The 11549-nt window shown below is 43.6% G+C and overlaps 2 protein-coding genes across 3 annotated transcripts; both read left to right on the plus strand.

The window, feature by feature from the left end:
• Positions 1 to 404: 404 nt before the first annotated feature.
• On the plus strand, positions 405 to 11406 carry LOC113162250 (nocturnin-like). Of its 2 annotated transcripts, XM_026360298.1 has the most exons (6): positions 405 to 526; positions 3784 to 4070; positions 8985 to 9127; positions 9215 to 9380; positions 9986 to 10317; positions 10516 to 11406. In XM_026360298.1, the coding sequence occupies exons 3-6, from the start codon at positions 8993 to 8995 to the stop codon at positions 11035 to 11037; spliced, it is 1155 nt and encodes a 384-aa protein (XP_026216083.1). In that variant the 5' UTR covers positions 405 to 526; positions 3784 to 4070; positions 8985 to 8992; the 3' UTR covers positions 11038 to 11406. The 2 variants fall into 2 exon arrangements, with proteins under 2 accessions (XP_026216083.1, XP_026216082.1); XM_026360297.1 differs by lacking the exons at positions 405 to 526; positions 3784 to 4070 and adding an exon at positions 7389 to 7748.
• Positions 533 to 3712, plus strand: ccdc175 (coiled-coil domain containing 175). Its single transcript, XM_026360289.1, has one exon. The coding sequence runs from the start codon at positions 831 to 833 to the stop codon at positions 3045 to 3047; it is 2217 nt and encodes a 738-aa protein (XP_026216074.1). The 5' UTR covers positions 533 to 830; the 3' UTR covers positions 3048 to 3712.
• Positions 11407 to 11549: the final 143 nt, after the last annotated feature.

Genomic DNA, 11549 nt, shown 5'->3' on the forward strand with positions numbered 1-11549 from the left:
AGAATCTGGTGTAAAATTTAGTTTAATATGTTTATTAAACACAACATATCAGTGACACGCACATTTCAATAGTGTTAATAATTATTTTATAATAACCTGCAAATGTTTTTAGAGATTCATTCTTTAATTATTAAGACAAAGAAGTCAAGTAAAAAAAAAGCTAAAGGCGGTCCAACTAAATATTATAGTACTTTTTTTTGGACGGCCTGTGTATATGTGTGTATGTATGTGTGTGTGTGTATGTGTGTGAGTTTTATAAAAAAAAAAAAAGGACAAATTAAGAGTTGCCCAATTAAGAGTTATATGTGTGTTCATTCGTTTCTTAAGAAAAAGTAAATATTAAAAAATATGTTCGCGTGAAACTCTCTCGTCTACGTGAAACCTTCAAGTCTGGCAACACGGGGCTGGACGTGCTGTCACCCACAGTTCGGCGTTCACAGTGATGTCAGGCACGTATGACTCTTCAGCTCCTACACACATCTTCGGAAGCAGAGTCTTGTCAAAAACGAGCTTCTGTATATGTCAGGTAAGAACAATAAACGTTGAAGCTACAACATTTACCTGTATCGCCTCCCTGTGCCAGTTATAGTCGTTCGTATTCCCAGTACACCTCAGTGACAGCAGCCACTCGGTGTCAGGGTTAGCGCTTAGCTAACTGTTAGCCTCTGCTAAAAACATAGTGACCTCTCTGGGCTGCCGTAGCACGCTGCCTTGTTCGTGGTGGGGCAGCTGTTTCCATGGAGACCCCACTCACAAGAAATCGATGGCAGAAACTAGTTCCCACTTGAAAAGAGTCTTAACTTAGCAAAACCAAACGCACAGGGAGACAAATGGCTTCTTGTTTGGTTCCCGACTTTCCGGCCGTTATGGTTGCTCAGGAGCATTTAAAGGAGCTGGATAAACAGCTGCAAGAGGAGGCGGTTCCGTTCGCACCTGAAGTCTGCCTCCATCTGACGGAGATAGCTGCAGCCATCGCTGAGCTGGAGGCGGACCGACGTGCTGCACATGAACTTTTAGAAGTGGAAACCATAGAGAACAGCAAGCTGAGACACCAAATTAACAATATACGTGAACGAATGAGCCAGGAAATCATGGCTGACGTAGAAGCAGCCCGGGCCTCCAATGCTGAGCAGATAGATCAGCTGCAGAAAGAGCTCAACGTCATGTCTCAGTTACAAGAATCCACTGTGAAGAGTCAGGAAGCTATCCTGAGCAAAAAGGAAGCTCTGTACCATGAACGAGAACAGGCCCAGGCTGAGCATGATGGCATCGTAGCTACTCTGAATGGTGAAATCACTCTAAAATATAGCTCGCAAATGAGGTTGGATCACACACGGGAGCAGATAGAGGAGCTGAAGTCCTGCATTGCTGCTGCTGAGCAGGACAAAATAACGCTAAAGCGAAAAATTCAGCTGGAGAGAGAAGATTTCAACATGAAAAAGGACAACTTGTCCAGAGATGTGCATCAGACTGAAGCGAACATAAAGCAGCAGAAAGAAGCGATCAAGATGAACAGGAAAGAGCTTGCGAGAGTTAACAGTAAGAAGCATGAAATCCAGGAACATCTGGGAGAACTCACAGCAGAGATGGCCAAGCAGGAGAGCAGTGTACAAAGACTGACGGCATCTCGGTGCCAGTTTGAGAAACAGTTGGAAGAGGAAACCCAAAAGCATCAAGAGCTGAGGCAACAGAGAGAAACGCTGAAGAAACGGTTGTGTGAGCTGGAAGAAGACTTCCGCCTTGCTATCCACCGTCTTAAAGAGGAAATTGCCACAGTGGAGGGTAAGATAGAGGAGGGCCGAACATCGAGGCTGCCCCTGATTGAACTGCTGGCTCAGATTTATGAGATCTTCAAGCGGCAGAACGATGAGGAAAATGAGGTGAGGGCAGAGCACTTCCATGTATCCCAGCAGCTGCTGCGGTCTAAGCTGCAGCTGGAGGAGCGCATTGCCTCCATAGTCAAGAACAGCAAGGAGATTAAAGAGATGGACAAACAGATCAGGGAGCTCCTGGAAGCCGACATGATCAACAAGCGAGTGTTTGACAGCAATCAGGAAGAACTGTGCAGCAACATGAATACAGAGAAAAAGAACATCAGCCATCTGGAGGCAGAGAAGAGCCGGCTGAGGACGCTCCTGGAGGAGGCGAAGACGAAGCAAGAGGAGTACGTGGCGAAAATGACCTCTGACATCAGCAATGCCCGGAGGAGATATGAAGAGCTGCAGCAGGAGGAGGCCGCATTCCTGCAGCGTCAGCCCAAGACCGCAGACGCCGACCTGCTTATGAGACATGTGGCTCAGTCTGAAGTGATGTTCAGACAAACGGAGTCCGAACAGCAGCAGGAACTAGAGCAGTGTACCGCAGAGATAGAGACTATCACAAGGAATAATGAGGAGACGCAGAGGGGGCTGGAGGAGAAAGAAGTGTTGCTGAAAGAGGTGGAGGCCAGAATGATTGAAGAGCAAACCAGGCACCAGAGGCTAACAGTGCTCACCTCTGAGATGAGCACGAGGAAGTCTGAGCTGGAACTGTCGATTCAGGGGCTGAAAGAGGAAACCAGCGCTCTGCTTCAGCCCAAAAAGGAGGCGAAGGCTGAGCTGGAAGCCTTGCGAGCAAGTCACATGGATATGCTCAACAAACAGGCCTCAGAGCTGAGAGCTGTAGAGATAAGCATCTATGACAATAGCGTGAAACTGGAGCAGGTTAGCATGGAGAACAGCAGGCTGCATCTCTGTATCAGACAGATGACAGAGGACGTTAACAGAACCAGGCAGAACAAAGACAGGTACCAGCAGGAGATCCACAAGTTCACCGAGCACATCAAGACATTGTGTGAGAGTTTACAGGAAGCCTGGGGAGAGGATTTATTGGTAACGCAGGACTATCAGAGAAGCAATAATGTTGTGTTGATGTCCCTGAGCGACTTGTTAAACCATCTGGAGACCAGGAGACAACAGCTGGGACATGTCAACTCACTCCTACACCAGCAAATGTTAGATTTCAGCAAACGCCTGGGAGATAAAACAACTGTAGGCCCGCATAGCTGAGTTAATAAGAATCATCACATAGACGTGAATGTTTACTGACGTGTACATGGAATACTCTAAGTTTATGTTAATTTTTAAGGAACATGTCTAATAAAGCTTAAAGCAAGAAGCGGAAGTTAAGTTTATTTTTAATGCACAATTGTAGACATGAAAATCCCAGAAATTTCATTTCAGTTTGAGCACAGCTTTCCTGAGTGTAGTAAAAAAAACATTCACACTTGGACATATTTTTTTGGATATCGTCACCTAGTGACAATCAAATATAGAAAGTAGTATTTTCAGTTAGAATCTTTATTATAGACATTTTACACATTCATTTCTGCATTGAATACACTGCTTGAATGGAGTGAAATAATCTGCTGATATGTAGCTAACAGAAAATATTTTGGGAACTCTCAATATAACCTGTTAGATTTTGTTAGATTTTATTTTAGGATTTAAAAGATCAATTGTTAAAACCCTTTTTTAATTGTATTTCATATTGTATGACCTTGTATTATGAGTGAGCCTTTTTTAATGGAAGACAATTGGACAGGTCACAGATTGTCACAGTTCTTTCCGTTTTGCCATAAATGGGGATGATGATAAAAATAAATAAATAATATATATGTATTGAAATAATTTCCAACTTAAACGTTTACGTTATTGCCATTAAAACAAGATAACATTATGTCTTGTCTGAGTGTGTGTTTTTTTTTCTCTCTCTCTCTCTCTCTCTCATTCTCTTTCTCATCAGACTTGTTGCATAAGGTCTGTTGATGAAAGACACTCGTTCCCAGTGCGGCTCCTACCAGCAGATGGCAGAGGAGACGAGGTTTCTCTCTGCTTTGACCTTGCCCAGCAGTTAGAGGGTCAAACAAGCAACTGCTGCTACTCCACTCTGAACAGAAGCGCACAGGCACATTCCCTGCTGCAGGATTAAATACAGGCAGAACAAAAAGAAGTAGCAGGAGCAGTAGAAGCAAAGCAGGAACTGCACATGTAGATTTGAAGAGAAATCATCAGGTTACTCCAGTGAAGAGGGTAAGTTCAGATAAGTCAGTTTGTCATGTGACAGTTATAGTGTGTGTGTCTTTATCATACACCTAGACTCTGTGATATGAGGATGATGGACTTGTTTGTTTAGTTGTTGTTGTTGTTTTATTTTTTGCATCTTATCTTCAGTGTCCTGTATGTCGAACTGTGTTAGATGTCAAAACACAGTGTTCTCCTCTGAGGAGATGTTCTGTCACAGACACAAACGTTCATCAGTACATGTTGTTGTTGTCATGTGAAAATGTTCCCGATAACCCCACTTTATCTTCTGTTGTGGTGAAGTTGGAAAACTGCTTTGAATTTGGTCATTTCTACATTCTTATCTTATGAAAGATTGATGTTTCCACTGAAGCTTTTTACTAGATAATGCTTTAGGTAAGATTAGATGCAGCCCAAAGTCCAGTCTTCTTAAAGAATGCTGACCTTTCCTGTTACAACCCAAAGGTCCGGTTCAGATAAAACCACAGGCAAGATCTCATATTGACACCTTTTGATAATGAGGGTATAGTAGTGAAACTTTGCTGCCACACAGACCGTGTGAAATGTGATTGGGGGGAAAAACATTGGGAACACAGTATTTTTAGTACTCGCATTTCACAAGTCCAGACACAGGGCTGAAGGTGTGGCTGACACATATTACTACACTGTTTTCTCCAGTGAACACTCTTCACTATTTTAGACCACACACACTTTATTGCTCCTCTTGTGTTTTGGTGTCCTGTCTCCCAAAGATTCTTTTAAGCTTCTCTGACACAACAACCAAGTGTGGAATGATTGTGGTTTCTTCTGAGTCAGTGGACCTTCCTTCTGGACTCTGTCTTGTGAAAGGCCTTGACATCTGTCCTCAGGCACCTGTCTTCACTATTCTTGGCTTTCATGGAAGTGGAAATGTTTTCCACTCTATGGTGTATTGTCTTGAGGACTCTCACACTCGAGCAGGTAACTGTGTTTGACTCTGACCTCTCTCAGAGGTTTTCAATGGGCCTTTGGTTCTAAGGTCATTCTCTCACACTGCCCTTTCACCCATCTTAAAGAAAGTTAAGACCACTGTCACACCTAACAACCCCTAACTGAGGGTAGGAAGGGTTGTTGGAGTTGCGACCGTTAGATATTGCTCATCTACTCAGACCCGTTTTGTTATCCACCTCACGAGCCTCTTCAGATGAGGTGTGGTTGTAATGTAAGAAGGTCAGTAGCCATGACTGAACTTCCAGATTCAACGAATAATAGCTTCATTTACACAGTTTGTTTTTAATAAAACAGCAACTCTTGGACATGTTTAATGTTGCTAGATTGGCAGTGATAGCAGGTTGTTATCTTGTGTTTTGATTTTTAGTGGTGGCACCGTGTTTTGGTTCACACGTGGAACATTTAGATCAGAGATCGGACTGAACCTGAAGTCTGTAGCTCTGTTATAAAGAACATTAGTTTCCAGCATTGGAACACTCTTGACATCTGTGCTGCGTCACATATCACACTAGTATGTGAAATGATTTTCATGTTCTCACACATCGTCTCACACTGTTGTTGTAAATAAATGCCAGTGTTAATACAAGCAAAATAAAATTAGGAGAATTGCACTGGCTCCATAAAGTTCCATGTAATAAGACACAGCATTTGATCAAAATAGGCACGGGGCGTCACATGATCTGTTGCTCAGACGAATGAAGCTGCTCTCTTTACTAGACTGTGGACTGCGTCTCCTGTTAGGTTTTTATTGTGCGTTCATACTGTTCTGCTGTGGAGGAGGCTGCATGTCTAAAGGTCAGAGAGCAAAGAAGCAACATAACCCCACAAAATATTGTGTCATATTACCATGCTAATACACTAAACTATGATGACTGCTACCATGCTAACTTTAGCATTTATAAGAAGTCGACACCTTGCAGACCTGCAGCTACTTAAATAAAAACACATATAATTAAATCTTTGTGCACATAACTCTTATGAGTGTTCCAGCCTCCTCCCACAATCCAAAGACATGCAGTTTGTTGAATGGGGGACTGTAAAAATGTGTCTATAGTGTGAATGTGAGTGTCAGTGGTTGTCTGTCTCTATGTGTCACCTCTGTAACAGACTGGGAATCTGTCCATGGTGGACTCCTGTCTTTTGCCCAGTGACAGCTGGGATCGGCTCCAGTCCTTCTGCGATCCTTCAATCCACCCCTAGATGATGAATGGTTGGAACACAGCAGAGTATTATACACTTAGCAACAGAAGTTTAAATCATTCAAAATGACTGTTTCATTCACAAAATGTATTGTTTCAGTTGCATACAGTAGTGGTATATTGACAGATCAAAAATAGACAACACTGTGAAAGACATGTTGAAATAATTAATATATTATTATTATTATTATTATTATTATTATTATTATTATTATTTTAGTACCACGTTGGTGTCTGCCATACTGTGCTGTGACTTTGTGGTAAATGTGTTGAGACGTACACGGTCTAAATCGAAAGACATGAGTCATTATATACAAGTCGGGAGAGGCCTCTGCTGTGAAAGAGCTATCTGCACACTGACAGGCTGACACACTAATGTCAAAGCAACAGGCTGGAAAATTAAAACATTTGTTCCTTAAATCTGTTTTGTTGTGTTTAGGTGTCATTTTTACATGACCTGTTCAGCTGGATCTGTCTCTGCAGTAGTCCTGCTGTAGTTAAGTCTTTTATGTTTCTATGTCTGGTGATATCATGGCAGTTAATAGTTGCAACTAATAGTTGTCCATAGTAACCACAAATGGCAATGTCGTGGTGATGCTAGGAAAAAAGGGGCTCATCAAAGTTAATAGATTCAACATCTCAACACCATACTTGTCAGTACAAATTTCAAGCCTGCTGGTGGCACTGGGTGGAAAGTCAAGCAACTGCCAAAGTCTGCTTCTTTATATACTTCCATGCTTTTATAACAGATCATTTAATTTCAGACCAAAATATCATTTATTTTGTAAGTTTGGAAAAATACTGTGAGCTGTGTGGAAAGTCACAGTGAGCAGTGACGCAACATCAGTGTTCATCAGTGAGTGAAATCTGAGTGACCTCAGTGTTGTTACTCATGCTAGCTTAGGAAGTTGTTATTGCAACATTCACACACACACCCTCAGTACATTTGGTCAATCATGCAGTTATGCAGTCGTGTCTCTGTAGAGATTAGAAATCATTGGCACAGTGTGAACTTGACGTTTTGTCTGCGTCTGTGAAGGTTTGACTCCACATTATGTTTTTGTGTCTTTGCTCTGTTTGGTTTCAAGCTAAGGAGAATGGCCCCATCAGTCCAATATCTTTTGTGTGTGTGTAACTGTGATAGAACAGTCATTTGGATTACGCACTGTGTCCCTCTCTCCCTCAGCAGCACATGACTTTTAATACTCCATATGGCCTGATGACGTCAGTGCTTCCTACTCTCTCTGTCTCCTCCCTCCCTGAGCTTTAGTCGGCAGCAGTGAGAAGTCAGATTTCTGTGTTCGCACAGAGACAACACATCTGTCACTATCTCCTGTTGCAGTGAAAACACACGCAGCTTATCTAGAAAACTGGAATCAGCTGACGCTAACATCAAGTACAGTATTTGCTAGTGATAGTCACATTTAAAAGGAGGTGTTGAGAACTCTTTACTGGAGCACAGACTGGACATAGTTGTGGACAGTGATGGAAACTATGGGTAAGAAACAGCTATTCTTTATTTTACTGTAGACGAGGTCATTTTTTATTTTTTTCTATTTTGTGTGTGTGTGTGTGTGTGTGTGTGTTTGATTGGTGATGTTTTAAATGTACGAATTAAAAAATCAGTGTTGGAAGGAGCGTGGATTCCCTAAAGCTAGTCTGATGCTGGTATGTATGTGGATGAATGAGGGTCCACTTAATTATTAATATGAACATCTGAAAGAGTAAAATAGTCTGGTTGTTTATCTGATGCACCAATGTTTATACTGTATATGATGTGAGTCGTGTCCTGTTTGTTTCAACCATCAAACCGGATTTGATCCTGAACATCCAGCAGCCAGAGAGTGTTTTGCTGCTGGATCGCTGACGCTGACCACCAACAATTGTACGACAGAGCTACAATCTGTCAATCTTGCTGCTCTATCAGACAACAGAAGGATAGACAGACAGATGTAGTGATGTGTCTTTTATTTGAAATAACTGAAGATTGGTGTATTATTGTTAACTGTCTGCAGCTTTTTTGAAGCCTGATGTGTCTTGGCAGTTTGGCCCACTTTGGTTTGACCTGCTGCAGTTCATAGAGCTCCCATAAACAAACAGCAGCAGCATGTGAAATACTCACAGAGGCATAAAGCAGTGGAACAGATGGTGGGCGGATGTTCATATGTGACACTGCTTATTAACAGCAGGGAGGGACCTCTGCAAAGTTAATCCTGTAATTTAAAATGGAAAGTTGACCCCCTTTTTAGTGCCGCTCCAGTGGGAACGCTGCCTGATGACGCAGCAGCAGGAGAGTTTCTTCATGTTGTTAAAAGCTGCTACAATATAATGAATGTTTTCATGTTAACGACAGATCATATCAGTGTGTGTAACGTCAGAGGGTTCACTCGTGATGATGAATCCACACAGAATTAACTTTACGCAGCATTCCAGCATCTGCTCATTGTTTGGATTTTACACAGTGCAGGACAATGAAACCATTGATACTAGTTTTCAACTGTGGACGTATATTAATATCGACGTGCTTGGCAAACAGCATTTTTACGTTTGCAGTTTACAGTTCAGATCAGCGTGAGCAGGTAGGTGTGCTTGTAGGGCGACAATAGGTGTTGCAATCATACGGAGGCACGAAAAGGAAATCACCTTAGTCGTCATGACAATGACAAATTTTTAAAGGAAACACACCTCACACAGACACACACCTCACCACTACTGTTTCTTTCTATCTCATCAGTGTGTCCGATGGGTGGAGGGGCCACCAGGCTGTACAGCACTCTGACACAGACCCTAAGTAGCAGCTCTCCTCTTCCGCTCCCTCCGTCTCACTTGGAGCTTCACCAGCCAGCGGACACAAACCTGGATCCAGATTTCTGCCAGGTGACTTCTTCTCTTCTGTTCGTAGCATAGTAGATACGAATCGTACGCCCAGGTGAGATAAATGTGTTCTACCTGTGTTCTTCACAGGCACAGAACGGGCCCCCTGTATGTCCTCTCGATGCAGCCCAGCTGCTTCGACAGTGTGATGAGGCCCTCAAGGACAGACCACCTCGCTTCCCCAGGAAGTTTATTCACCTCAGTGATGGAGACCGCAGCCCCATCAGGGTGATGCAGTGGAATATACTGGCCCAAGGTACCCTGCTCAGAAACTAACCGCAGTCTAGATCATACTGGATCTTAGCCTCTGAGCTTTCTAGTGACTGAGATTTACAGTAAATCAGCAGCGAGTGGGTGTATATACACATGTTCTAGAGCAACGATCGCTATGCGTCGTCAGTAGTGAGATTTATATGCAAATTCTTAAGGTGGACAAGTGTCGATGCTGTTGTGAGCAAAGTTCAGCTTATACACTGCTGTAATGTTACTTCCAGGACTTAAAGTGATGCAAGCCCAAAATGTGGTTGTAGAGTTTGTGCGCTGTCTTTGAGCTGGTGGTGAAACAGGTTTTGACACAGCACTGCTGTCTCTAACCCAAAGATTGTTGTATGAGGTAAGAAGCATCACTCTGTAAGAGTTTCTGTAGTTCTATCAACTTCAACACAGTGAAATGTTTTCTCTAGTAATGCGAGGGAGCAGAGCGAGTTGTTTTTGAGTCACATGCTAGCTCTAGCTTAAGTTGCATATTGTAGCTTCAAGCTATGCTTGCTGACATAAAGTATGGAGTGTCATTTGACTAATCATGTGGAAGTTTCTATCTGTACATTCACATCAGCTCTTCCTCTTTCTCCTGTCCTTCAGCTCTGGGTGAGGGACTTGACGGTTTTGTCCAATGTCCCCTGGAAGCCCTCAGCTGGTCCCGCAGGAAGTACCTCATCTTAGAGGAGATCCTCACCTACCGACCTCATATCCTGTGTCTGCAGGAGGTCGACCACTATTATGACACCCTCAAGCCGGTTCTGGTAGGCCTGGGTTACAGCAGCAACTTCTGCCCTAAACCGTGGTCCCCGTGTCTGGATGTGGAGGGCAACAATGGGCCTGACGGCTGTGCGCTCTTCTTCGATCAGTCCAGATTCAAACTCCTGGAGAGTGTGAACATACGACTCTCTGCCATGAGGATTCCAACCAATCAGGTGGGTTGAGTTTCGCTCTCTCTGTGCGACACCAGCTCCACCACTGTCCCACACCTTCATCTGTACCCAAACATCATTTGCTCAGTACCACTGCTGAATAGATTTGTACATTTTTGCTTTATCGTTTAAGTTTAATCCTAAAATTAACAGCAGCAAATGTACCGCATGCTGCTCACCACCACCTCTGACATGTCACAGGTTGCTGTGGTGATGATGCTACGTTGCCGCAGCACTGGGAGGTGCCTGTGTGTGGCCGTGACCCACCTGAAGGCTCGTTCTGGCTGGGAGTGGCTCCGCAGCGCCCAGGGCTCCGACCTTCTGCGACACCTCCAGAATCTAGTCCAGAAGCACTGCGGTGGCCCCGCAGGTGACACCAGCCCTGACGTTCCCCTGCTCATATGTGGTGATTTCAACGCTGTCCCAGCCGAGGAGGTGTACCGGCGTTTCATCACATCGCCTCTCGGTTTGGACTCGGCCTATAAGAAACTCAGCCAAGACGGTTCGACGGAGCCCGAGTACACAACATGGAAGATCCGCCCCACAGGGGAATGCTGTACCACTCTGGACTACATCTGGTACAGCAAGGACATGCTGAGAGTGGACGCAGTGTTGGACATGCCCACGGAGGAACAGATTGGACCAAACAGGCTTCCATCCTTTAGCTACCCATCTGACCACCTCTCTCTGGTTTCTGACTTTAGCTTTAAGGCGAAGCAGTGAAAAAGAAGTGATGAAGTGGGACACGGCACCCACTGGGCTTCACTCCACAAGCTGGTGTGTGGACGACATGCGTGAGTGGAATGATACAGGAGTGGAGCAGCGGAAATGTCTGAATAATTAAGTGATGACGTTGACATTGCAGAGTTGCACACTGCGACGATGTGGTCTACCTCCTCAAACCCTTAACACTGTCCTGCACCTTCATCTGTACCCAAACATGATTTGCACAGTGACACTGATGAATAGATTTGTACATTTTTGCTTTATCATTTAAAATTGATCCTAAAATCAAAGTATATTCAACTGAAACTGCAGTAACTGTACCACAATGCCAATGTACTGCAGTGAGAATAAAGTTTTTCATTTACAGGTGACTTGCTGCTTTATCAGTGTAGTTTTATGTAGATTGATTGTTGATGCTCTATTAATTATGTTGTGTAGGATTTTAAAGCGTTGGTTCACCTAAAAATGAATCTAATTTGCCACTAGTGAAATAAAACAGAAAGTTTTAG

Source organism: Anabas testudineus, chromosome 1, assembly GCF_900324465.2.
Source record: "Anabas testudineus chromosome 1, fAnaTes1.2, whole genome shotgun sequence".
Classification (NCBI taxonomy): Eukaryota; Metazoa; Chordata; class Actinopteri; order Anabantiformes; family Anabantidae; genus Anabas; species Anabas testudineus.

Coding starts and splice junctions, on each gene's coding strand:
- ccdc175 (XM_026360289.1), top strand. CDS start 831: ATGGCTTCTTGTTTGGTTCCCGACTTTCCGGCCGTTATGGTTGCTCAG.
- LOC113162250 (XM_026360297.1), top strand. Junction 9,381..9,985: donor GTGGAATATACTGGCCCAAG/GTACCCTGCTCA, acceptor CCTGTCCTTCAG/CTCTGGGTGAGGGACTTGAC. Junction 10,318..10,515: donor TGAGGATTCCAACCAATCAG/GTGGGTTGAGTT, acceptor GACATGTCACAG/GTTGCTGTGGTGATGATGCT.